We start from the raw sequence: 26,033 nt of genomic DNA, 5'->3' as shown, positions 1-26,033 counted from the left end.
CGATTTATGGAGCTGTGAAGCCGGGACACACACGAACGTGATCGAAGAGCTGCCGAGCATCCGCGAATAGGACCTCCATCCCTACCCCCTCCGTTTTCCTTCTGATGTGCGCGCTGCGGGAGAGCAAAGCTCTCCGACACGAATATGCGCAGGCGTATGTGGATGCAAGACCGCACGGCCCAAAAGTAAATACGACGAGAAGCCGCACGCGCCGTTTGCACCCGTGCTTTTGGGGAGCCTCGATATAAGCTACCCGTGGCATAGCTCCCACCTGCAGGAGCTCCTTGTGCACCACGGGCAGTCTACCACGCCAACATCAGCACCTTTATGCCATGACGTTGTCGTACACGTAGCCCACGTGGAAGCTGACACCAACCGGGAGCGCGGTCTCATCGACACGAAACTTCGTCGAGTGGCACATCTCGCAGATACCCTGCGACTTGTCGGCCGTACCCAGCCACAGGAAGCAGCCGGGCTTCTCCAACTGGTACGCAGAAAAGTCCTCACCACCGTATAGCGGCGCCTTGGGATCGATGATGTTGGCAGAGCCAAGAATGCGCTCGCCGATGCATCGCACCTGCGCAGTTACTTCAGGGTCGTTGTCGCAGCAGTCGTGCCCGAACGTGAAGTCCGACGTTGCAGCCGCACCGTGTGCCGCAGCAATGTTCGACGCAATGCGCTCGATGTCGCGCAGCACCTGCTCACGCACAGCCTTGTCCCGCGCCCACTCAGTCCCCATCAGCTTCACCTCGTTGGGGATCACGTTGTGGCTCTCACTCGATCCCGTCGTCATCGTTGTAATCGAAACAACGGGCACCACCCTCGGGTCGATCTTGCGCGCAGTAATCGTCTGGATTGCCATCACGATCTCGGCGGTAATTGGCACGGGGTCCACAAGCAGCTGCGGGGTCGACGCGTGGTCGCCACGACCGCGGATTATCAGTTTGAAGGAATCCGCGTAGCTTGTGTTGATGCCGGGTATCAGACCAACAGTGCCCGCTTCGCACCGCGGTGAGCAATGCATGCCAAAGATGTTCTTCACGCCCTCCATCACGCCGGCAGCAACAAGGTCCTTGGCGCCGCCGGGCAGCAGCTCCTCCGCGTGCTGGAAAATGAACCGAACGCTGCCCTCAATGTCCGCCTGACGCGCGCAGATCACCTTTGCAGCGCTACGCAGCATCGCAGTGTGCGCTTCGTGCCCGCGCGCGTGCATCGCACCCTTGTTCTGCGACTTGAAAGGCAAATCCGTCTCCTCGTCCTCCGGCAGCGCGTCCATGTCGGCGCGCAGCGCCACCATCGGCCCAGCACCAGCGCCGCTAGTCAGGTTTGCCACCGCAGCCGTCGGCACCGGGTGTGTGACCTCCAGCGCGGGGCAGCCGAAGCTCCGCAGCGCTTCCGCAACAAACGCCACCGTCTTGGACTTGTTGAAGGACAGCTCCGGGTACTGGTGAATGTAGCGGCGCTACTTAATCGTCTTGTCTGCGGCCGCGCGCACCTCAGACATCAGCTGCTGAAACAGCACACGCATGGTTTTGTGGAAAAGAGAAGGTAGAGGTGTGTGTGTGTGTGTGGGGGGGGGGGGGGGAGGGGGCTGCTGCGAGGCACGTGTGTTAGGAGAATGGAAAGCGGGTAAGCCGATCGCGCGCGGTGGACGTCTGCGCATGCGTTCATGCAGAAAAGCGAGCAGACAGGGAAGACAAAGAGAGAAAGGTGGAGTAACAGACCATTCGCGGGATGGTCGCAAGAGAGTCACCGCGATGGAGATGTGGTACTCTGTGGCTTCTGTTGCGTAGCCGCAGCCGCGACAGTGATGCAGCTGAGAAATTGGGGATTTTCCTGCCGCAACAGCTTACTCACATGGATCCTGTGTCTCCTACGCCGCTCGCCACACACAGTGTGCATGAAACGCAAATGACGCAGGGAAGGAGGACCCCTCCCACAACAACTCGCAGGCGTGTCCGCCCTCACCCCCACCCCCTCACAACCCCCGAAGCGTCCACACCGAGGTCCCCGTGCACGCATTTGCCTTTGTAGATGCCCGCCTGCACAATGGAGGCATTCCTACACGCATAGGAAGACTTCGAGGGGTATCGGCAACTCATGTGGCACCTGGAAAGCCAGGATGCAGTCGCGAATCTCCTCGACTTTCACGCTCGCTGACGTTCTCGTGTTGTCGGTGCTACGCCACTTGCTGGAGGGTATCCTTGGCGTTTTCTGTTCGTTATTTTTCGAGGAGTTCACAGGCGAAGACCGCCGGCGAAACTGTAGAAACAAAGACGAGAATGGCAATCACCGACGCACAGCGAGATGCATAGACGCAAACACACCATCGCAACGGCAGCGGAGCCGTCACGGTATCCAAGACACGCACACGCACACACACACACACACACACACATACATGCATACACATTACACACAGTAACAAAGTAACAAAGATATCAAAGTAAATACTTAAACAAGACTAAAGTCAATAACTCGGATGGAAGGAAGCTCACGAAACCCACCTGCCCGTCCGTCCCACCCCCCCCCACACTCTCTCTCATGCACAGCCCACTCCGATTGCAACAGCTTCTCTATCTCTCTGTCTTGCTGTTGCCCTCGTCGCGTGCAAAGGAGAATGCTGGAAGGGGTGGTGGGATGGGTTCGACGGAAAGAACGACAATTGTGGGAACAGAGAGGAGGAGAGGGGGCAAAGAAGGTGCATGAGGCGACAACGAGAAAAAAACAGTGAGGTGTACTCAGCCACAACTGCTGTCCCCTGCTGCCTGCCTTGCGTGCCTCTTCTCTTCATCCCGCTCTCGCGACATCGTTTTCCTTCCGCCTTTGAGAGAGCTCAGCAACGGCCATCAGTCGCGTTCTCCTCTCCAGCATCGGCTCTTGCCTTCTTCGCCTGGTAGACGCGTCTATGGCAGCCACACGCACGCCTTCACCGCCTCTGCCTGTGAAAAAAAAGGCATGACGTGAAGTGAGAGAAGGCGAAAGGGAGCCTCCTCCTCCTCCTCCCCCCTTCTGCGCGCACACACACACACACAAAAGCAAGGCAAGTGGATATCTGTGCAGGGGAAGAGAGTGAAGAAGGGAGGGGGGTGTCTCTGGACACCCTTGAGCACTGCCAGATGTCCTGAAACGGAATCGGGGAGGCTGAGGAGAGGGCAAAGGATAGCAACGGCTGTGAGGAGGGGGAAGGGGGGGGGGCAATGATGACCGCAAATCAGGTACCAGAAAACAGCTGTACAGAATTACATCTGCACGCCAAAAAAAAAAGAGGGACGAAATCGTTCCGCACTTCTGTGCCATCCAACACCGTTAGGAAACATGGGCCATATCACGGGGGGGGGTACACACGAGATATGCTTTTTTTTACGTAAAGCAAACAAACATTGGTGTGCGTTCTGCAGTCTATATATATGTATATGTATATATACATATATATAGATATACATACATACATATATATATAGTTTTGCAAAAACATGTCCACCACCAACAGCGAGGCCAAACCACCATCCAATGGAAGAGTCGGCTCAAGGGAGCCAGAGAACAGTAGCAAAGACCCGCTATCAAGTCAGGGCCTCGCTCCCTTTGTTTTTTTTTCGGTTCTCCATCACAGCTCGCGCGCAGACACTCACACATGCACGTGCGCACAAGATAGATCACTTTCCACTGGAGGCAGTGGCGTCTTTTGTCGCGTCCAAAACGAGCAGTAATCACTCCGTGGCATGCGTGCATAGGCGTACAAGCCCACGCGCACACACGCAGACACACACACGCACGCACAGCTTGAGAGCATATCAGTGTCCTCGCCGGTGTCTGAAATGGTATGGGGAGCGTAAAGACAGAAGAAAGAGAGAGCTCGTAAGGTCCGTCTATACGTGGGTGTGTCGCTGCGTCTGTCGTTTCGTGTTTTGTCTGTTAAAAGCATTCATATATATATATATGTGTATATATAGAGAGAGAGAACCCACAAGCCCACCCACCCCAAAAAAAAGGAAGACACATCAAAAAAGGGGGAGGGGCGTGCGATGCGGGCGACGAGAGAGAAGAAAACAAAACACAAAATAGAGTGGATTCAAGGAAGTCACTGCATGTGTGTGTGTGTGTGTGTGTGTGCGTGTGTATGCGTATGGGTGCATGTGTATGCATGCATATAATAGGTGTATGCATGTATGTATGGATGTAAGATTAGGGTGGGTGTGGGTGTGTAGATGCGTTTATCTAACTCGATCTAAGTTGCAGGGCAACGGAGAAAAACAATGGCCAAGAAAATAGAACTCACAAAGGAGACAACAAAATGAGAAGAGACCGTCACAGCAACGCCAGCCCCAATAAAAAAAACCTACACGAACAACAACAATAGGAGGCACACATACACACACACACACAACGGACAGGGAGCGTGGATGGGGCGAGGAGAGAGAGAGAGGGGGGGGGAGCCGAGAGATGAACCGCTGGAGTGACACGCAGACGTGTGTGGAATCTAACAAGGATCGATGGCGCATTACACTCCAAAAACAACAACACAGAAACGCACATAACAGAGACAAAAAAAAGGGAGAGGGGGCACGAGCATGCGAGCACGAAAGAGGACGCACACAAGCACGCAAACTACATCGCTAAGAAAAATAAAACGAACACGAAAAACCGCACACACAGAGGAGGAGAGAGGGAGAGGATGTGGCGCGAACAAGCCACATCCGGCGCACCGCAACACACGCGTTCCAGCACTGTTCCTCCACCCCTCACCCCTCACTACCCTTCTTTTGATTTTTATTCTCGTTCGGCCGCGCCGGCACAAGAAGAGGGAAAGAAGATCGTCCCAAGATCTAAGAGGATATCGAAATGAAAGCCAGAGAGACAAGGCGAAAAAAAAAAAGAAAAACGGTGAAGTGTGTCGTTGTGCTTCTATGTAAAATGACGAGGATAACATGACGATGGTGATGCTGTAAGCGAAAATGGTCTGAGGCAGGAACTCGAGAAAACAGCCTCCACGGCAGTCGCGCGCGCACACAAAAAAAAAAGAAGGGGGAGGAAGAGTTGAAGAGCCCGCGGCGAGATACGGGGGAGAAACGAAGAGAGATACGCAGACGCAGACTTTTTTGGTGTGTGAGACAGCGTTCCTGCCTTTGGTAAGTCGTAACTCAGTGGCTCGTGCCGCGTTCCCACCACGCTGCAAGAATTGCAAAAAAAAGTGCTAAATCGAGCATGGAAGCTGCACCACCATCTTATGAAAGATGGTCCGACGTGCGGTGCATGCTTTGTGTTAAAATGGGCTCTTCTGCTTGCATGCATCTCAGACAGCCTCGGGTCTTCTCCCCCGCCCTCTACTCGCCGCATCGCACCTCCTACCTCGATCCCCTCCCTCTCCACATGCATCTATGAGTATATAAACACCAAAACATACAACAGCAGCGTGCTGGTGATATGTGCTTGTACACCGACTTCGTGGACGGTAGAGATATACGCAGCGAGCGCCTGCAGACGGCGGAATACGGTTGGCCTTCCCTCCCCTTCTTTTCTGAGCCAACCGACCCTCTCCCCTATTGGCAGACTCGACTCCTGTGGAAGAGGTCAGGCATCAAGGAGAATTCTCTGCGCGAAGTCAGGAGCCGGAAAAAAAAGTGAGGCGTCTACGCCCCCTCCCCCCACCCACCTTTGTTTCTGTCTTTTGCCCACAACCAGCAGGGATGCATCATCGGATGCCAGGCTCGGTGACTGTATATATATATATATGTGTGTGTGTGTGTGCGTGTGTGCATCTCTCACTCACTTTCTCTGTTTGTGTGCATCTATGGTTTACAGACGAGCACGTTCATTGCAGCGCATCTGATGGGAAGAGGGATTGCGGTGGATTTGGCCGCGCCCACCGACTCCACTCCGAGGGCTCTGCAGAGACTAGCGTGCTCTCTTTTCCGCCGTGCCGCACGCCATCGGTTTCCACTGGACAAGGTGGCAAGTGGAAGAGGCAGAAGAAACACCAACGAAAAGAAGTTCTACCGAACTGCAGCGTGCCGCATCGTCGCACACGCTCTTCATTTCTTCTGTGTGTATGTGTGCGTGCGGTGTAAGCAGCGCTTGAGGAACACGCGGCAGTTCAGGTGAAACTTGAGCTCCCGCACCATACGTGACGTGCTCGGGTGGCGATGCGACGCAAACGACGACGCCGACCCGTCGGCCACGGGGAGGAGGCGGTAAAAGACTACGCACACGCTGCCGTCAAAGGTGCAGTAGATCGACTCCAGCTGAAAGGGCAGGCCGGAGAACTTGAAGTGACGCTCGCACTCGATGTATGCAGTCGTCTGCTGCAGCAGCAAGCGCTCGTGCTGCTTACGGTCTTCGTCGTTGACGAGAACGTCCACCTTGCGAAGCAGCACCCCATTCACGCATCCGAGTAGCGCAGCGTACAGCGATGAAGAGGGGGTGATTAGCTGCACGCATACGCCAGCGTCCTCGTAGGATACGCCTTCATGCGGACTTCCCTCAGCGTAAACGTGCGCGAGGTATGTCTTGCCTACCTCAACGCACCTCAGCAGTGACCTCGACGCCAGCACGGAAGTTGCAGTGCCGCCGGTGGATCGCTTCGAGTTAGTCAGGTCGCGGGCGACGGCATCCTTCGCGGTCGCCAGCGCAGCACTGGACAGATTTGTCAAGAAGCGCATCGTCTGACCTTTGGGGAACTGCAGCACCGCCACAACGTCCGCCTCACTACTCTGCTGCACGCCTTCTCTATCCACAGCCGAGTTCAAGGCGACGACGGCAGGGACGATACTGCCGCTACTGTGACGCTGCTGTGTAGCCATGGCAGGGGGAACGCGACGAGCCGATGGGCCAGCGGCAGCGGCTCGTGCCGGCGCCGCCTCCGACAAGGTCGCGGAGGAGGAGGATGTCGGAAGTGCGGCGTCACGTTCGTGGACCGGCGCAGAGGCGTGACGGCCAGGTGGAGCTGGCGCCCCTGCCTCCACTAGACCTGCGGCAGCGGCGTGGGTTACGGTCACTAAATTAGCCTTGGGCACGCGTCGCATTGACGGCCCTTCGACGTGATACGGCGCTGAAGACGACGACTGCTGCGACCGTGCCTTTGAGCCACCGCGCGACGACGCCGCCGTGACTGCCTGACCGGCCATGGACGAAGGTGCCGACAGGGATGGCTCATCGCCGATGGAGAGCAAGTGCAACTTGTCTACTGGAACGCGGCGGCCACCAACGGCAATGAGCGACCCCGCAGCAGCCTTGACGTGGGGAAGGTGATGGCCGCGTCGAGTTGGAGGCTGTGCGTGCGTGGCGGCGGCGCATGATGGCGCTGAGGAAAGGTCCGGATGGGCGTAGCTGCCGTGGTGCGGCGGCTTCTGGTGGCACGCGGCGACTTCGTACGAGGGCGGCGGCGAAGTGGACTGCTGCTCCGCTGCAGCGGCGACATCGCGCTCCGAGAAGGCACGCGAGTCCAGCTCCATGCTCCCTGTCGTGCTGCGCGCACTCTGGGGACGCGTTTCCGTGTGGGGGTAGGAGTGGGGGTGCTGCGGATGCTGCTGCTGAACGGCCGCAGCAAGCATGGCAAGCATGTCGGGGCCACCGCAATGGCCATTACGGCAGTTAAACTCGAGTCCGCTACGCGCGTCGCTCGAATGCGGGGGCAGGGACTCTGTGGCACCTCCGCAAGCACCGCAGCCGGCACTCAAGCTGCCGATAGACTCCACGCCACCCTCCCCGTGGTGAGTCACTCCGCACCGACCCTCACTGCTGTCGGCAGCCATCACTGCCGCAGTGGACAAGTAAGCCATCGGATCTCGGCGCACGCCGGCGTACGGCATCCCACACGATGCGCGGTCGCTCTGCGGCGTAGTCAGCGCGCCCTCATCGTCGCTCTCCGCGAATGCTCCCTGCGGCGCCGTCACCCGCTCCGGCGTGGAGCCCGGCATCGCAGCCCCCATCATCGCGGGTGCCCAGACCTCCGAGCCGTCTTGCCCAGCCGAGCCCATCGCAGACGGTGGGAGAAGCGACTCGAGCGCCGCATACGCGTTGAATGGAGCCGCCTGCGCCCGCCGCCGCGATCCATGTGGCGTGGCCCCGCTCGTGTCGGAGCACTTGGCAGGGGTAAAGCTGTCCAGGCAGCTTCGAAGCACCTCCTCTACCGCCATCTGGAGGTCGTACGTGCGGTATGGCGTCATTTGCGTTGCACTGTACCCGCCGCCTGCTGCTGCGTCCCCCGGCGGTGACTCGAAACCGGACTCGAACGAGTTGTTGAAAAACAGCGGAATCTCATCCAGGCGCGTCGGTGTGTCGAGGCGTGAGCGGGTGCCACTCGCCGCCGCAGCGGCGACGGCGGCTGACCGGCAAGCTCCGTTCGGAGTGCACAGTAGCGATGACTGCGACGGCAGCTGAGAGCCGCTCCCATTATCATCCTGCACGCCGCTTGTCCGTGTGTCAGCTGCCGCACCCACGCCATTTGACGGCGCGTACAGCGGGGAGGCGAGCAGGGTTGCTCTCGCCACACGAGACGGTCGCTGCCGGCCCGCATTCGGGGTTGCTTCAACCACCGAGGTATCGTTGCTATGTGGTGTGCTCAAACCGCGCTGGCGATGCTGTGTCGACCTGCATGCGGCGCTGCCGTTGCTGTGCGCCGGGTGGTGCACGGCGTTGTGTCCGGGTGTTCGCGAAACACCGAGGAGGCCGCTGTCCTCACTGGGGCTCCCTGCGGTCGCGGGGCAGCCGCTCAAGGCCCGCACCTTCGGTGTCATAGGGGTGAGTGCGCCGTGCGCTACAGCTGCCTCCACTGCGGGGCCGCTGTGCGACAGTGTGCCCGGTGGTCCGGCGAACAACGCCGCACCGAAGCTAGGCTTATCCGTCACACACACCACCGCGTCGGAGACGGTTTCACTTCCAGTGCGCGCAAAGTCCGTCTGCAGGGGTGTACCGCAGAAGCTGGTATCTCGCAGCAGCGGCTCTCTACTCCCGCTCCATACATTAGGGCTGGACGCACTGCAGTCGCCACCACCACCGCTGTTGCCACTGTCTCCTCCTAGAGAAGCGGTACCATGGCTCCCGCCAAGGTGTCCGGGAGGAATGTTCTCCTTGTTCGCATTAAGGTAGCTGTTCGTGACATCGCGGAACGCAGTCTGGATGGCGGCCGCCGTCGAGCCTTTGCCGCTACGTGATGCGGCACCTGCACGAGTGGGAGGCATTAAGTGCACAATCCTTCGTCGACCCCGAAACGAGAAGAGGGTTGCGTGATGTGCGCTCTATCTGCGAACCCGGCTGGCTGCCAAGAAAACAAAACAACAACAAGAGGCACTTTTCTATGTATGCGCGCTACAGGCGTGCAGGGAGCGGTGCTGCCTCCCACTCCCCCTCAGCAGTGGTGCGTCTGCTTGTATGAGGTACGTCCTCGCTTTAGTTTTTTTTTTAAGTTTGCTGTTTCGTCTTTGGTGTGGAAGGGAGAGAGATAAAAAAAGGTGGTGGGAGGAGTCGTCGCTCTCGCCACGATTCGCGGAATCGCGAGCCTATTCGCTTCCGTCGTCTACGCACGCGGGCACAAACACACTGGCTATCAGCCCCTCCGGTTTTCTATGTGCGTGTGTGTGTGTGTGTGTGTGTGTGAAAGGGTGAGGGTGAGGCAGAGGACGCACTCTCGGCGGTGCGCTGGCGACGAACGAAGCGGGGAGCGGATCTTGAGGAGGGGAAGGTGAAGCGCTTGCGCAGAACAACACAGAGAGAGCGACGTATTTCTGTAAGACGTGTGCAAGAGAGGGGCTGGAGACTGCCCATCAAACAACAGCGAGAAGGAAAAGGAGTCCACTACGTCGACACCGCCACTGTAACCACAGCCATGCATTCAACGACAACGGGGTTCACGCAGGAAAAGTAGGTCCTGGTGGGCTGGCGGAGAAATGGAGTCTGCGCCCCTACGTAGCTCCTGTGTGCTCCGCTGCTGGTGCTGCTGCTGGCAACGGGAAGGGGGTCTGAGAAATGGATCCGCCAACCTGCTGAGCACTACTTTCACTGCTCTGGCCAGAATCACGTGCGTGAAGCGAATGCCGAGACGAGAGTAAGGGCGAAACGATGAGAGGAACGAGAGATGGTTCGGGTGTCCGGCGAGCCGAGAGCGTTGCACGGTGAGGAGAGCAGGAGCTGTGGGACGATGGTGAGCGGAGCAGGGAGAAGGAAGCCAAGGACGAAGGCGAGGAGCACAACGACGAGCGAAAGTCGCGGATGACTGACCTTTCTTTCTCCTGTCCGCCAATATCGTTGCCGTCGTCTTCGGTGTGGATCGAGGTGGAGAGTGCGCGTATGTGGGTGTCCGGTATGGGGGAAGGGGCACAAGGCCAATGCAAACTAGTTTTCGTTCTGTGGGGGTGCTGTTATCTATGTATGTGCGTGTGCGTGTGTGCTTTCGAGCGTGTGCGTGTGGGTGGGGCCGAAGGTGACGAGTGCGCGTTGGCAGCAAGAGAAAAGAGGGAGTGGTGCATCCACATCAAGAAAGTGGCGGAGAGGAGGGGGAGGGACCGTGTGGCACAGAATATGAAGCCGAGCAGGGCTGTGGGTGGCCCGGGCGCCACAGCGAAAGGCTGTGGGGAGCGGCGAACGATGCGGACTCGTGGCACGAGTGGCATACAACTCACATGCGCCTGCACGCACCTGCTCCTCACTCGGCAGTGACCTATCTCTCACACGCCAGAGGACAAGTACTGTACAATGCGATCGGCAGCCAAGAGTAAGGATCGGTCATTCGTGTCCACAAGGAGCACGTCCCGAAATGGGCGCGCACCGCTGCTGTCTGCACCCGTGCCACTGTAGGTGGCTTCCAGGCAAGACTGCTGCATGTAGCTGCTGATACGTTGGCATCACAGTGTATGGGATGCGCGCACTTGTGCCGCTTGAGGAGCAGCCGGCAGCTGACAACAACAACAATGACAATTTAACAATAAAAAAAAAAACGACGCAGAAAACGAGAGAGAAGGAAGCGCCTTAGACACGACAACACACCCACACGCCGACAGCGGGGCATCCGTCCACCGCCGCGCCTCGTCTGCTTGGTTACTCGTTAAATTCGCCTCCACGACACACAAGGAAAGAGGCGCGAACACAACGACCACGAAACAAAAAGGGAAGGAAGCATGGCAGCTGAGCGTTCGCAACAGAGTGAAAAAATCGTAGGAGACCGAGGGATATCCCCACCCACCCACCCATCCACCGAGTCGCCTCGCTCTGCGAGGGTCGGGTACAACTTGGCGTGGGGAGAGGGGGAAAAAGGAGATGCGGCGAGAACCACCTTGCCCGCCCGCGAAAAGAGATTGGGGCCCCATCGCAACAGGTGCATCGCCGCGATTACCAGCGAGCTGACGGGCACAGGGGCTGCACTCCGTACTGCCCCTCCCTCTCCACCCACATGAAAAGAAGCCCATACACCTGCGCACCCTAGTCGAAGAAGCCGCCACCATTCGAGCTCTTGAGCTGACGCTGAATCTTCTGCTTCTGTCGACCCTTCTGCACATTGCGGTGCAGGTGGCGGTTGAAGTCGTGGTTGTCCTTGCGCCGAATGCTCTTGCGAATCTGGTGCTTCACATGGTCTTCGTTGATTTTTCCATCCGGAAAAAAGTTCGCGTTGCGGTCGGCATTGTGGGCGTAGAACTCGCCTTGGCGCCGCTCGCGTGCGGCGCCCATGGCCTCGTCGAGCAACCTGCCTTCGCTCGCATCGTCGTCGCTGCTATCCTCCCTCTCCTCGTCACTCTCGCCGCCCCTTGCGAAGCCGGGTATGGTCATGAACTTGCCCGCAACGCCCGCATCCACGTCCGCGTTGCCTATGTCCGAGCGCTGCAACGCATTTTCATCACCGTCATCGTCGCTCGCATCACTGTCGCGCGCCTGCGAGCCTGCCTCATCATCGCTCTTCTCACCCCGCTGGAAGCCCTCCAGCATGAGTCGCTCCAGATCCTCCTGCTGCTTGCGTGTGAAGTGCCCGCTCGCGTACACCTGCTTATCCAGCTCGTTCTTGCGCACCACGTCCTTCTCCAGCGATGGGAACCACGTTGTGTCCACCTTGAAGCGGCGGTGGAAGAAGTTGGCGAGGTTCTGCACATCGCGGTCAAAGAGCTCGGACGCGTTGGGGTGGTTGATGGAGATCATCTGCGGAAAGTCGATCATGATGACACGCTGGTCGTCGGTGATCATCAAGTTGAACTCGTTAAAGTCACCGTGAATGAGCCCCGACTCGGCCAGCTTCACCATCAGCTCCAGGGCGCGGCGGTACACCTTGCTGGCGTCTCCGAGCTCCGTGATGTTGTTCAGCAGGGTTCCTGGCACCAGCTCCATGAGCAGCGCGTGGCGGTTCTGGTCGATCGGCTTCGGCACTGGAAATCCCTCGTCATAGAGCATCTTCATAAACGAGTACTCCTTCTGCGAGGCGAGGCGCGACAGGTAGAACCAGCTCTCCCCATGGCGGGCGCGGCCGTTCCCCTTGTAGTCGCGGTTGCGCGCCACGCTTCGAAATGAGCAGCGACCGAGGCGCTGCAGCTTGAGCACGCACTCGTGACCGGCCTCGTCCCGTACTAAGATAATATCAGACTCCTTGCCGCACCCAATGCGGTGACCCACACCTGTGCAGGTACCGCGCTTGCTAAGCGTGCGCAGTGCTAGGTAGTCGTACGCGCCGTACTTCATGGCGTAGCCGTCGTACATGGTGTTCTCATGGTGAATCATCTTGTGCTTAAGAAGGTTGTTGAGCCGCTTGCGGCACCCGCCGTGGGGCAGCTGGGCGATACGCTCAACGAGCGCGGTCGGGGCGACGTCGTGGTTACGCATGGCCATCTCGAGCGCCGTGAGCACGCGAAAGTCCTCATCCTCCATGAAGCGGAGGAGAGTGACATCCAATTTCACCATCGCTGAGTCGCGTGGTGCAGTGGTGAAAGAAAGAGGCTTGGCGTGTGCGCTACGGCACAGGATCGAGTCCTTGTCAGTTGCGGCCTGCGGTGTAATTTCTGGTGCTCGCTTCAGTGAGCTGTGCGACATGATCCGTTCAGCGCATGTGTGTGTGTGTGTGTGTGTGTGTCCATATGATGAGGGGTGATGCGCAGTGCGGAGAGAGAGAGAAAGAGAGCGGGGGAGGTAGAGGTCGAAGGAAGAAGAGAGATGAGAGGAGTCACGCATGAGCGGGCATCGACACACCGCAGCGCATTGGACGTCTCCGTGCGCATGGAGGGGGGGGGGGGGGCACGGCGGCGAAGTGAGCCAACAAACAAACGCGCAAAAGGGCCGAAAGGCATGCACACGGGCGGAACGGCGCACCGCTGGCTCGCCACCACCTCCGCATGAGGAACACGACGGGGAGGAGACGCCGCCGCCAGATGGCGGGCGGTGGACGCAATCAGCACCCCGCGACAGCACTGGTGCAAGGTGATCACAGAGGGAGGGGACCACCACTTCTGTTGGTGTGCTGCCCTTTTCGTTTTCTTTTTTTGTTTGCGCAGGTCCTCTAAGCGGAAGAAGGAGAGAGGGAGGTAGAGAGAAGTGGAGGAGGGGTGGCGAGAAACGAAGGGGAAGCGTCCAAGGCACGATTGCTCGCCGAAGAAAAAAACGTGCGACTGCACGCATGTGGGGAGTTCAAAACGCAGCTGCAGGGAGAACGAAAAGAGGGAAGCACGCTTGGCACGCATACAAGTATGCGCCCACAGAGAGACAGTGCGCTCACTTGGTGGGGAAAAGGGGAGGGGGTGAAGGTGACATGGCGTACGCTCACGCTACGCACAGGCAACGCTTGTACATGTGCGCACGCCAACAACGTCCAGCACGAAAACGTGCTGCGACGCAAGTGCAGTTCGTGACGAGATCGAGCTGCCCGTGCCCTTCACTCAGCGGTCGTAGACAGTCGCTTCAAGGAGGCCTCATACAGGTTCTGCAGCACAAAGCCCTCTGAGAGCACATCTTGCATGTCACGCAGCGACAGCTGCTCCGTCGGTGGTTCCTGCAAGAGCTTCATTACACTGATATAGTCCTCGCAAAACGCCATCAGCTGTGAGCCCCATCGCAGCAGCAATGCCGCGCACACGTACACGTGCGTGACACTCCACCGCCGCTCCTCATCGGACAGATACGCATCCAGCAGCCTCAGCGACTGCGTTTCAGTCAGCTCGCGTATTAGCAAGCAGTTCATCCACCGGAAGGAAAACTGCTCAAAGTGGAGCTGCAACACGTTCACCAAGCGATGGTAGAGCGGCGGGTCGGCAACCTGCACGACCGCAGCGAGGTGCCGCATCATGGACGTGATTCCGGCGTGACTGCTCGTGTAGTTATCCTGCATGGTGTTGAGCAAATACGACGTCATCCAGTACACGTCCGCCTCCACCTCGTTGATCCACTGCGTGACCGAAACTGCCGAAACGGACCACAGATCGTCGAAGATGTCCTCGGTATAGGCGTGCAGCTCTGTTACCGAGTGGGTCGGACAGAAGCGGTAGCCCAGCACCACGCCCATGAACGGGACAACAAGGTCATTCATGCCCTGCACGTAGCCGCAGGCCGGGTGGCGCAGGGACCAGATGAACAGGATGCGCTCAATGGAACCCTGCACGCGTGGGTGGCGCAGGTAGCAGTGGCCGCCCGACATGCGAGGTATGTCCTTGCGGATCTGCTTCAGCGTCTGCAACTCCTTCGAGCCTAGCATCGTGCTGGCGCTAAGCTGGTGCCCTGTCGCCCCGCCAGCACCGCCACTGGCAGCAGGTGGCGCCGCCGTCGCTGCCACCACATTCGACAGCCCGAGCGTCGCAAACCCGGGAAGTGGCGGCGCGAAAATTGACGGGTGAGAAGCCGGACCGGTACCGGCGGTATCGGTGAACCCCGCCGAGGCGGATGCGCGGAACGAGGAGTCAGAGGGGGCTGGCACAATGCCCAGGGAAGGGCTTGCTGACCGGATATCCGCTGACTGGGGCGGTGACAGTTGCGACGGCTGTGGCGCGTCACTCCCGCTTGTGTTCTGCGGCAGCCGCGATCGCACATCCTCGAGTGGAAGGGAAGCGCTCTGCCGCCCGTCCGGCCGCTGCGAAAGCGACGGGGGCAGAGCGGCAGCAGCTTCCTTTGCCGCCATGGCTGTGCTATCGCCGGTCGTCAACGGCGCCACACGCAAGAGGCTATGTGAGGTACCGGACGGTGGGGCCACCTGCGGTGCATCAGCAGTGTGCTCGAGTAACTTGAGGGTTGACCGGTGCACGGCTGTGTCGACGCCGCTGTCCACCATCGCGCACACGGCGTCCCAGTCGACAATGCCGTAGGAGCTGTGGATGTACGCAGCGTACTCGACACGGCGTCTCAACACGGTCGCCTGGCGCGTTGCTGCCTGCGCCGTCCAGCATCCGGTGAGAAACATCCATGCCTCGTACCGGAGAGCAACCGGGCAGCCCTGCCAGCTCAGCTCCCGCAGTAGCGCCATATCCACTGAGTCTACACGCAGCGCCTCCTGAAAGCGCTTTGCATGCTCGCCGCTCACGGCAGCGGTGGCGGTAGCAGTGGCCGCGGTGGGGGTCGGGGTCTTGGCCAGCGGGGTGTTCGACCCAAAGGGGCTCTCCGTCGCGGCGATGCGGGGAGGAGTCGGCACATTCAATTTGTTGAGATGCAACGCACCGTTCGAGGCTTGCGGTGCGGGCGCCGCGGAAGCCGACGACTGTCTGGTGCCCATGCCGATGGATGATCGAATACTCACCCAAAAGAGCCTACCCGCCTTGGAGAAGCCAACGCCTCCGCCTCTCTTCACGGAACTGTTGAGAGGCGCGCCGTCGGCGTCACCGTCCTTCTTGGCAGTGCCGACGAGGTTGTCTGATCGCAGCGTTGGGTTACTTTGACTACACCGGTACGGCCGCGTGACGGCCTTGTACTGTGTACTGCTCTTCGCGCCTCCGCTGCCGGTCGATGCCGTGGCCCCGCCATCTGGGCCTACCTCAGAGCTCGCCGAGGTCCTGTCGGCTCCCGAGTAGCCCAAGACGCGTTCCAGAAAGACTGAGTACATGCCTCCGGCGACAAGCAGAGGCGGACTGCAAACACTGCGCCCACGTCCCTTGAAGGACGAAAAAGAAAGGAGACCGCGCGGCAGTGACCGCCAGGCGCGGCCCTAAGAGACACCAAAGCGTGCAAGCTTCAGTCGCGTGTGGGAGGTGGTGTTGGCGAAAGCACAGACGCGGGGCGGAAGAGGGAAGACGAGGGCGGCCGAAGAAAATTTGACTCACTCGTGGGATACCACACGGAGAAAGAGGCCCGCGACAGAGAGCACATGTGGAGGACGCACAGGCTGCGGAGGGCCATGACCGCTCGAGGAGAAGTGCGCACACTAGAGGGGTTGCACAAAAAGGGAAGAAGAAAAACACACACACGAGAAGCGTGAAGGCCACGGTGGCCGCCGCTTCCCAACCGCGCAGCCACCACGAGAAGCACCCTGGCAACAACATCTGCATCGCCCTCGTCACTTTCCGCCTTGCCTGGCTTTGCTTTCAACATCCAATGGCCCCTCTTCTCTCTCTGTTCAGCCTTGGCGTGGGTGTCGGGGTTTTGCGCATGCGGGTGTGCTTTATTCTGCTTAACAGTGTTCCCTATCCGACGCGCACAGATCCAGCACTTGGCCCCTTTCTCGAGGCCTATCGTCGGCCCTTCTTGTTCATGAGCGCAGAGGCACGCAAGCCGTCCAACATCTGCATGCGGTTCTTCGGGCAGTTCGATTTTGCCGATACAGGAGCTGGTGTGGGCTCTCGGAGAGGCGGGCGCTGAGCTGACGCATCGGACGGGCCGCTGCGTGGCGACCGCTCGGCGCCCACATTGGCACTGCTGCTCCCGCCGCTAGGATGGTCCTTACTGCCTGCAGAGTGGGGCAACGGTGGCGCACCAACTCTGGAAGAGCCAGCTGCCGGCGATGAAAAACGTGTGCGCTCGCGGGGGGGCCCCGCCATGTGATCTTCAGAACGACTTTCCACGTCATCGTCCTCTCCCGCCTCCTCACCTGCGGCGCGATCCGTGTGCAACGGGGCACACCCGTGACGGCAGTGATTGCCGGGGGAAAGACGCTCCTTCTTGACATCCTCGAGCTTTCGCCGCTTCACCTGCTCGCGCACCGCGCGCGGCACGACCTTCTGCAGCGCTGCACGCTCGCGCACATCGACGGCAAACATGTTCTCCTGAAGCAGATCGCTCGTTACGGACACCGCCCCAGTAGCCGCCACGGCGCCGTCATCCTCAGCGAGTGTGCCGCGGCCGTAGATGTGCTCCGCCTGCTCTTGCTGCGTTCGCTTTTCTTTACCAGACAACCTGTTTGCCCCTACACCGGCACGACTCCACGGACGCCCAGCGAAGTCGCCGTCGATGCCGTCGCTGTCCACCTGCGGTCCCGTGGAGGGAAACGCCTTTACCCCGTCCTTGTCCGCTACGGCAGCTCTGCTGCGGCCGCACGCCAGGTCCTCGTGCACTCGCCGCTCGGCAAGCTCCGCATAGCTGGAGCTGATGTTGAATGGGCAGCGAAGATAGCCGCCCTTGTGCGAGCGTACCGGGTTCTGGTGTGGATTGCAGCTCCCCTGCTGCTGTGCCGCAAAGCTGCTGGGCATTGGTGTGTGAGTGGGCGGAGGCGGGTGTCAGTGAGGGAGGGGCGGAGGGGTCCCGATGAAAGACAAACGCAAAAACACGAATCGATGCAGGTCAGAGTCGCCGATACACAATGATGTCACTCTGCTCTGCCTCGGGTGGTCTGGTCACCGCGCCCTCCTCTCCTCCCCTTGTGTGCTGCTCGCTTGTTTTCAAAGGAAGCACAGGTGCCGTGCGCCCGCTTCTCCCTCCCGCGCTGGTGAATCGGGTGGGCTGTTCGGCCAAGCAAATGCGTGACATGAAAAGGAAAAGGGTGAAAGAGAGAGAGAGAGAGCATGAGGAAGCCGCCCCATGTAGGGTGGGGGGAGGGGATCAGTAATGGCCTTGTCGGCGTTCCGGGTCATGTGAAGCATCGCCAGCCACCCACTGCAGCACACGCGAGCGCCACGCTCATCAAAAGACACGCAATTATGTGATGCACAAGGCGGCCAAGGACGGGTAGCCGCACCACAAGGCGCATCACCAGTTGCATCACCTCTGGCTGCACACACACACACACACACACCCTCGACCATGTGTCTGTACGCGTGTGTGCCTCTTCGTGTGCCTCTCTACGTTTTGCTTTGTTGTTGCTGCTTAGCCGATTCCCCCAGTCTCAAAGGGGACGGGGGGTAACTACGTGTCGCAGGTGTGGCTACAGCAGCCGTGACGGTCCCCCACGATTGCAGCCAGAGGATGAACGGATGTGCGCACGCGTGTGTTTGTGTGCGAGTGCGTTGCCAGTGGCGAGGAAGGCTGCTGCTCAAAAGACTTCTCGCGCCTTGAGAGAAACGATTGCATCGACGACGCGCTGCAGTACGATGGGCTGCCCTTCAGAGGCGCGCCACACTGCATGAACGCCGCGCACGGTCCGGTCCAGTAGTACCACGACGTTGGCCCAGCCTTCTACGCCTCCGAAAATGTGCGTCGAGTAGACAACTGTCACCCCGCGCTGCACGCTCTCTTCGTAGAGGAACTGCAGGAGGCTGTGGCGCTGATAAACGTCCAGGTCGGTGGTCGCCTCATCAAGCAGCACGACGGGCTTGTCATCCAACAAGTGCAAGAGCAGCTGCACACGCTTCTGCTCTCCAGCGCTGATGTGTCGCACATCCCAGTCCATGTCCACGGCCAGCATCTCACACAAGCGCTCGGCACGAGAGGTCCGCAGCTGGAGCATTTCGCGCACGTGCACCTCCCCACCAGGCACGGCAGTCCACCAATCTCCGCCGTAGCTGACGAGAGCGTTCAGCAGCATGTCATCGTAGCACCGCTTACCAAGCACGGAGAGAGAGCCCTGGCGGTTGTCAAAGAACTGCTTTCCGCCAAGCATGTTCAGCAAGGTGGACTTGCCGGTGCCGTTACCGCCGCACAGCAGCACCCGCTCGCCGCGGAACACCTGAAACGACAAGTTCTTAAAGACATCCTTATAGTTCAGCTGCGCACAGTTGATGACGATTTCGCTTCGCTTCTCGTCCGCGTGCCCTCGTGGCCAATACGTGACCGGCGCGTCGGTTGTCGCAGAGGTTGGGCAGGCGGCTGCAGCTGTCGTCGGGCACGCTGGCGACGTCGTTGAAATGGCCGCAGAACTCCCGTGCGACAGCGACGCCGCCGCCACGCCGTCGACGCCACGAGCAGCGTGGGCGCGCTTGCTCATGAACTGGAGCGCGTAGTCCTCCAAGGGCAGGGTGAGCTTTTCCACCGCCTTGAAGTCCACCACGCGGCCCCCCTCCATGAGCAGCAGGTGGGTGGCCCAGCCTTCGATTCCGTCGAAGATGTGGGTCGCATACACGCAGCACCCGTCCTTCGCCTCGCACTCCTGCCGTACCAATTCCAGCACAGTGCGCCGCTCTGCAACGTCGATGTCGGTGCTGCACTCGTCGAGGAGGTACACGGTGGCGGGGTAGAGCATGCCATGAAGGATCTGAACCCGTCTCTTTTCGCCCCAGCTCATCTTTTCCACGAAGCGGGAAAGGGGTAGGTGCAGCTGGTCGGCGATACTTATCTTTCGCTCTGGCACCGGCGCCGGCGAGGCCACGCGGTCCACAGTGTTGCCGAACACTGCCTCGGGTGGCCATGGTGCACCAATCATGGAGATGTGCTGAGCTATACTCGTGTCGTCAAACGGATCGCGTCCGAGCACGCGCACACGCCCTGATTGCGGTTTTCGCCGACCTGCGAGAAGAGACAGCAGTGTCGACTTGCCGCTCCCGTTGTGCCCAATCACGAGAATTCGATCTCCGCGACACGCTGTAATGCTCACCTGCCTCAACGAAGCGACAGGTGCGTTGGGGTATTGGAAGGAGACATCGTCCACCGCCAGTATGGTCTCTGGTCCCATCGTCGCGGTGTGTCTATCGGGCTGCATGTATGCGCGTATGCATGTATGTCCGCGTGCGACGGACGCATCGCTTTGTCCCGAAGTTGGAGAGATCGACAAGTCATCGTCGAGGTCGCCCACAGGCACACCAACACATGCATGTGACGGTGTTGTGCCGGAATACCGAGGCGAGAAGCACAGCAGGTAGCACAGCATGCGAGATAGAGGGAAGACAGAGAAGAGGTTTCCGAGGAAGGATGAGGAAGGGAGGGCAGGAGGGTACTACCCCAACGTGTGAGGGCAAGCGTAATCACGTCCAGGAGGACTGGTGAAAGAAAAAAAAAGATGCCGAAGGCGCATTGAAGCGGAAGCGCAACGCACGCGCGGTCGTGTCAGTGCATGACACGGATGAAAGAGGGCCTCGAAAGCCGCGGCGAGAACGACGTTCCGGTGGTGAATCAACACCAGACACAAAGAAGAATGGTGTCGACACGAGAAAAGACCGCCATCGCCCCCTGACGCAAGTGATCGGCACCCTGGATGAAACTTGGAGAGGTAAAGCGCGCTGCGCGAAGAGGAGGAGATATGGCTGTTGGGACGAAGCACCCCTGTATCACCACCAAGGTGCAGGTGGCAACGCGGTGAGAAGGCGTGCGGGGACCGAGGGTAGTTTGCCCAGTAAAACCTATCGCTGCCGCGACTGCCGTGCTGGGCAAGTCTTCACCGAGGAAGACGTGCCGTCGACGGCGGTTAACAGGTCCAGCGCCGCCAGATCGAAGGTCGGAGGTAGCGATACCGGCCCATTCCCGTTGAGCACCGTTATTCGTGCCACCCTCGGAAGATTCGGAGGCAACCACACTGGCTCGCCGCTCTGACGCGCGCGCGCTCGCCCGCCGATCGCCCTCTGCGCGCTGACACCTCTCTCCGGCGATCTCGAAACATCGCACGTGGGGTTTATCCGCATCGCCTTGGCCGCGTGTAGAGCTCAATCGGGACCTCGTCGCTCGTCAACGCCGTCACCGCTGCCGTCCCGCGCCGCTCCCTCAGATGTCCTCGACGGAGCAAGTGCGTCCCGGCGAGGGCGCCCGTTTGCGATGCTCTGAGTGAGAGAGAACGGTGCCGGCGGTGTCGGGAGACACCCCCTGGTTATCGGACACGTTGGAACTGGCGCTGAAGATGACATGGCTACCTGCGACAGGGAGCGCCGACCATGGAAATGCGGAGAGAGAGTGCCGTCCGGCTCCCTGGCCGCACCATGGAATAAGTCTGAGACCGGCGGCGTCGCGACGGCGCCGAGGACCGACTGTTGCCGCAGACGGGAGTGGTATGCGCTGTCGCTCACACCTTGCGCCGTCACCTCGCTCTCCACCTCCTCCAAAAAGTAGACGTGTGGCCGTGCAGCCGTGGTGATCACGTATACGGGTGTGTCGAAGAGCAGCGACGTGCCCGGGACAGTGGCCCAGCGCTGGGCAAGATAAACGGTGGTCTGGTGCACCACATCTCCAGAGCGGGGGTCAACGTGCATGGAGATGTACTTGGGTTCGTACAGCCGAAGCGTCACGCGGCACCGACACTGCGGTTGTGAGAAGGTCAACGATGAAGCGGTGCCGTCCACACAGAGGTGCTGGCGCAGCAGCGGCGACGGCGGCGCGTCGACTTGCAAGCCCACGACTTGGCCCAGCACAATCGTCGCCGTCGGCAACGCAGGAGGGGGAACGTGGGGGAGCGACAGGCCATGCGGGGACAACGATGGTGGAGGTGGAGGTTGGGGCGCGGACAGGGTGAAGTAATAGTCCTCCCCAATGACGATGGCCGCATGAGAGGTGCACGCTGAGGACTCAGTAGAGCCCACTGCATCTGACAGAGCTGCCGCAGTCGCTCCGGTGGCGCCGGCCAGCCTTGACATGATGTCTTTCCCCGCTTCTGCGCTGCAACGCTCCGCAGCAGCGCCGTCGGGCCCACTTGCGCTGGCAAAGTCATCTGCCTCACGCGGAAGCGGCTCGTGTGCATCACCGCCGCCGATGCGCATCGTCAGCGCCTCCTCCTCCTCCTCGTTGAGGCGCCCCCCTATCGCGCCAACAGTGTCACCGACACCCTCATCCATGTTGCCGCCCTTCGCACTTGGCGGGAAGGCAGATGGCCCTGCATCATCACCACTCTCGTCCCTGTTGTTTGCAAGTGGGGGCACCGACTCTGGATGCACCGCGTCACTGCCGTGATGACTCAGGCGGTCCCTCTCGCTCCCGAGGGTCGTCGCTGCGGCTGCCTTGCGGCTACGCGCGCCTTCTGAGCCGCAGCGCTTCTCCTCATCGCTCACCGCCGGCCTCAGCGGCGGAGATGACGGAGAAGATTGCGCACAGCCTGGCTGGGATGGCGTGTTGGAACGCCTTGTGTAGCTCTCCTTCGGAGGCTTCGCGTGAAGAATTGTCCGCCACACAGATGTCAGCGACGGCGGTGTTGGCAGCACCGGCTCTGCTGACGAGGTTGGGTCGCAGCAATGGCGGTAATGCTGCTCGATGCCGTCGGCAAGCCACGAGACTTGGAGCACTGGAACGCTGCCCAAGCGATCCAAGTCCAGCGGCACGGTCACATCATCGGGTACGTAAACGAAGTCCGGTGTCCGCTCCGCGCGCAGCTGCTTGAGCGGCAGCGAACGTGAAGGGGACTCGGAATGACACCGCGGAAGTGCGCTGCCGAGGCTGCGCCCAACCAGAGCACCCGTAACGGAAGCTGACGGTCGGCTGCTGCCCCGTGGCAAGCTCTGGCGAGCGACGTGAGAGGGCAGCGACGGCGCCGACTCTGCCGTGACGGTCGCCCCGGCGGCGTTGAGCCACATCTCCATTCGGTCATCTCGCGCGACAAAGGCAACGTCTTTGGCGCTGAGCCAGCGGTCCTTCACTGCAAACGGTGCGAAGCGCAGCGGTAGTGGCGCCGCCTTCGTCGACGGAGCACCAGCGCGAGTGGCCTTCCACGCACCCCATGTCTCCGGGGCAGCGCTCGGCAGCAGCTCGACTTGGTCCGCCGGCGTGGGCAGCTTCACTCGCGCGGTGCCTGGGGCAATGCCCCACAGCCACGAGGCGTGAATCGCTGAGACGCCTAATGCATGCGCCAAGCACACCACGGGTAGCACATCCTGCTGCTGGCCCAGCTTCTCAGACGCCTCAGCGCTGCCGCCCATAAGAGCAGTCGCAGAAGAAACGAGAAAGACGAAGTACCTCGGTGCCGAACGTTGTGCATGGGAAGCAACAGCGACGGCAGACGCCATGCTCCGGCGAGGCAGTGACGCGCGCCCCACCGTCCCCCGCTTTCTGCCACCTCCGGCAACCGCCTTCGTCGTCTTTGCCCCCTGCATTGGCGACGAGTCGGCGCTGTGGTGCTGGCCGGCTGCCAACGAGGACAGGTGGCTGGTGAAGGCGGTTCCCTTCCCGTCGCCACTGTCGCCGAGCTGGGCGGCCATGTTGTCCGCCTGTGCCACGGAGTCGATCACGACCGTCCCGGCGCTGGTCAAGAAGTGCAAGATACGCTGAAGCTCGGTGCGCCGCTGCAGCTCTGTCGCCGGGCCCGCATGATAGTGAAAAGATGAGGAAGAAGAAAAGGCCGATGCAGGCGGAGGGCCCTCGCCCTGCAGGAGGTCGCGTCGCACCGTTTGTGGGAGAAAGATACAGAGAAACGAGGGGTGCACCTCGCACGGCGGCACACCGGGTGCCGCGTACGTTGGCACAGGAGAGCGCGACGGCGATCGGGTGTTGGCGACGCCAGCGGAGGACGCCGCGCTGCTTGCGCGATCCGGGTGAGCGTCACCGTCCGCGTTCACAGCATATACACCACGTCCAGCCGTCCCACACGCGTGACCAACACCAAGCGGACGCACCACCACATCCTCCTCGGCCCCCTCACCGCCTTCCCCACCGCTCCTATTCACTTGCTTGCATACAGATGTCGTCATGGGCGGCGACATTTCCCTCTGTGAAGCGGAGGGACGGACGTGCGGCGGCACCGGCTGGTGTCGGCTGTCCTCGGCGTCCTCCTCTTCCATCAGTGCCACAAGCTGGGTCGCGGTCAGCACGTCATGCGCGCCTTCCGTCGCAGCAGCCCCACCACCCACTGAAGCAGCACACCGATCGGCCTCATGGATCGCGGGCACGGCGCCAGCCCTCTTCGCAGCTGCGGCACCAGGCAGCAGTCGCACCTCGCGAAGTCGCAAGTGGAGCCGTGAGCCGTCTTCCTCCCACTCAACCTGCACAAAGCCGTTCCGCGGGGCTTCGCTGATCACCGCCGGAAACCACTGTCGTCCCCAGCGGCCCTCCACCCGCGTGCCAACCCTCAAAGCCTGCACGTCCACGTCCGCGCCGGTAATCGTGGATGTGAAAGCCATCGCAGACTTCTTCGCCGACCGAGGCGGAGTGCGAGTCGGAAAGCCAAACACAGCAGGGGAGTGACCACCTTTTCCGGCATCTTCGCGGCCCGAGCGCTCTGGCGAGCGACGCACACGCACGCCGCCGCCGCTGTCGTCCTTTTCTATCGCAGGAGATTCTCCCTTGAACTGTGGCGGTGTGCTCAGGAATGGGTCGATCGGCACCGTCTGGTGCTGTGCAACAGCGACCGACGGAGCAAGGGGAGCAGGAGCGTCATCACTGACGCCCTGCCGTTTTGGGGTACAGCGGCCTGGGGCCACGGCATCGGTGTCCACCACGTCCGCCTGCGCGGACCTTGCACTCCCCTTCCAGAGTCCGTCGTCAAGCGTAGACGGGAGAGAGTTAGGGGGAGGCGACGGTGATGACGGGGTTAGAGATACGCGCGGCGGCGGCGGCGGCTGTTCTTCGGTCATTAAGACGGCGCCGTCCGCCGAAGAGGGTGATGTGGGCGTATTCATGTTCTGTCCGAAGCCGCTCGCCTCGCCGCCACCGGTCACAGCGCACAGCGTAGCGGACGACGGGGTAGACAAGAACGTCGTCGATGAGCTCGAGTCACCCATGGCCAAGATCTTCCCGTGAACTCGAGACGGCCCAGCTCCGGTTTCTCCGGCTCTGGAACGGGTCTCGGTGCCGTCCTCTGCTGCCACTTCTACAGCGTGGGTCGCTTGCTGTGGTATAGCCGTGGTCCGCTTTACTGGTGGGGATATAAGCCCTTCACCCAACAGCACTTCCTCTGCCGCTGTCACCCCAAGTTTGTCGCCACGCAGCCGAGCAGACGCCCCCGCGTTCGCGATCGCCGAGTACGGCGTGCGCTGACCTGTGGACGAAGACAACAGTGGCGCGTACACACAGCCGTCGCCCTTCGCGACACCGCCGACGTCAAGGGTGGCACCACCCCCACTCTCGTCGGGGAGGAGGGACAAGTCTTGCACCGCGAGTGTTTCCGTAAATGTCGCGGCCGCGCTTGCCGCGCCCCATACTTGGCCCTCGAGCACCGGAGTGACGCTGCCCTCGCTCAAGCCTGGACAAGCGGGTTTTAGGGACGGCGTCGTGCACGCGACGCACGTTTGTCGCCTCGCCTTCTCGCCATCCTCGCCGCCGAGCACGGCTTTGGCGCCTCTGGCAACGGTGGTGTCGGTGTAGCTCACGTCCAGCGGCCCACCCTGCACTTCCTTGTTGCTGTCCGTCGGAGCGCATCCGTGGTGTAGCACACGGTCGTCGCGGCCGCTGCGGGTATCCGGAGAGCGTCGCGGCGCTTGCGGACGAGCAGAGGTGATCGAGGAGCATTCCGACAGCTCTCCAAGCACATGCTCCACCTCCTCAGCACGGGCCGACCGCTGCGGGTCACCACTGGCCGCGCAGAGGTGGTTGGGACGCCACGGCTGCCGCCCCTCATCCTCTCCCTCCTCGTCTTCGTCCTCGGCAAAGAGCACTTTGCTGTCTGCCGTGGAGGCGGCGGTGTAGTGCTGTGGCGGCTTCTGCGGCGTAACCGTGTCGCTGAGCCTCACGGGAGAAACAACAACCTCTTCGACGGTGGCCGGCACGCTCGCCGATGACGAAGGGGCCTGCACCTGAGGAAGGCGGTGGTTCTGCCATTCAGTGGCATGGGACGCGGCTTCAGCAGGTGTCATCGCCCCGCATAAAGTGACGCCGGTGCACCTCGCCGCATCGCCTCCACCGCCGTCGCCGCCTTTCAGTACTTGGCGTTCGGTCACCAT

General features: G+C 60.7%; 7 protein-coding genes across 7 annotated transcripts; all 7 read right to left on the bottom strand.

Annotated features, from left to right (window-relative positions):
* Nucleotides 1-325: 325 nt before the first annotated feature.
* On the bottom strand, nt 326-1,297 carry LMJF_30_1380 (putative N-acyl-L-amino acid amidohydrolase; the record flags this gene model as incomplete). The annotated part of the gene is made up of 1 exon (XM_001684680.1): nt 326-1,297. The coding sequence occupies one exon, from the start codon at nt 1,295-1,297 to the stop codon at nt 326-328; it is 972 nt and encodes a 323-aa protein (XP_001684732.1).
* Nucleotides 1,298-6,032: 4,735 nt separating this feature from the next.
* Nucleotides 6,033-8,735, bottom strand: LMJF_30_1370 (conserved hypothetical protein; the record flags this gene model as incomplete). The annotated part of the gene is made up of 1 exon (XM_001684679.1): nt 6,033-8,735. The coding sequence occupies one exon, from the start codon at nt 8,733-8,735 to the stop codon at nt 6,033-6,035; it is 2,703 nt and encodes a 900-aa protein (XP_001684731.1).
* Nucleotides 8,736-11,412: 2,677 nt separating this feature from the next.
* On the bottom strand, nt 11,413-12,873 carry LMJF_30_1360 (conserved hypothetical protein; the record flags this gene model as incomplete). The annotated part of the gene is made up of 1 exon (XM_001684678.1): nt 11,413-12,873. One exon carries the CDS (start codon nt 12,871-12,873, stop codon nt 11,413-11,415), a length of 1,461 nt encoding a protein of 486 aa, XP_001684730.1.
* Nucleotides 12,874-13,837: 964 nt separating this feature from the next.
* On the bottom strand, nt 13,838-15,661 carry LMJF_30_1350 (putative GTPase activating protein; the record flags this gene model as incomplete). The annotated part of the gene is made up of 1 exon (XM_001684677.1): nt 13,838-15,661. The coding sequence occupies one exon, from the start codon at nt 15,659-15,661 to the stop codon at nt 13,838-13,840; it is 1,824 nt and encodes a 607-aa protein (XP_001684729.1).
* Nucleotides 15,662-16,610: 949 nt separating this feature from the next.
* On the bottom strand, nt 16,611-17,567 carry LMJF_30_1340 (conserved hypothetical protein; the record flags this gene model as incomplete). Its single annotated transcript, XM_001684676.1, has 1 exon — nt 16,611-17,567. The coding sequence occupies one exon, from the start codon at nt 17,565-17,567 to the stop codon at nt 16,611-16,613; it is 957 nt and encodes a 318-aa protein (XP_001684728.1).
* A 779-nt stretch (nt 17,568-18,346) lies between these two features.
* ABCH3 (putative ATP-binding cassette protein subfamily H,member 3) lies at nt 18,347-19,672 on the bottom strand (the record flags this gene model as incomplete). Its single annotated transcript, XM_001684675.1, has 1 exon — nt 18,347-19,672. The coding sequence occupies one exon, from the start codon at nt 19,670-19,672 to the stop codon at nt 18,347-18,349; it is 1,326 nt and encodes a 441-aa protein (XP_001684727.1).
* A 1,213-nt stretch (nt 19,673-20,885) lies between these two features.
* On the bottom strand, nt 20,886-26,033 carry LMJF_30_1310 (conserved hypothetical protein; the record flags this gene model as incomplete). The annotated part of the gene is made up of 1 exon (XM_001684674.1): nt 20,886-26,033. The coding sequence occupies one exon, from the start codon at nt 26,031-26,033 to the stop codon at nt 20,886-20,888; it is 5,148 nt and encodes a 1,715-aa protein (XP_001684726.1).

Source organism: Leishmania major, chromosome 30 (assembly GCF_000002725.2).
Source record: "Leishmania major strain Friedlin complete genome, chromosome 30".
Taxonomy (NCBI): domain Eukaryota; phylum Euglenozoa; class Kinetoplastea; order Trypanosomatida; family Trypanosomatidae; genus Leishmania; species Leishmania major.
This window is presented reverse-complemented; position numbering and strand designations above follow the sequence as displayed.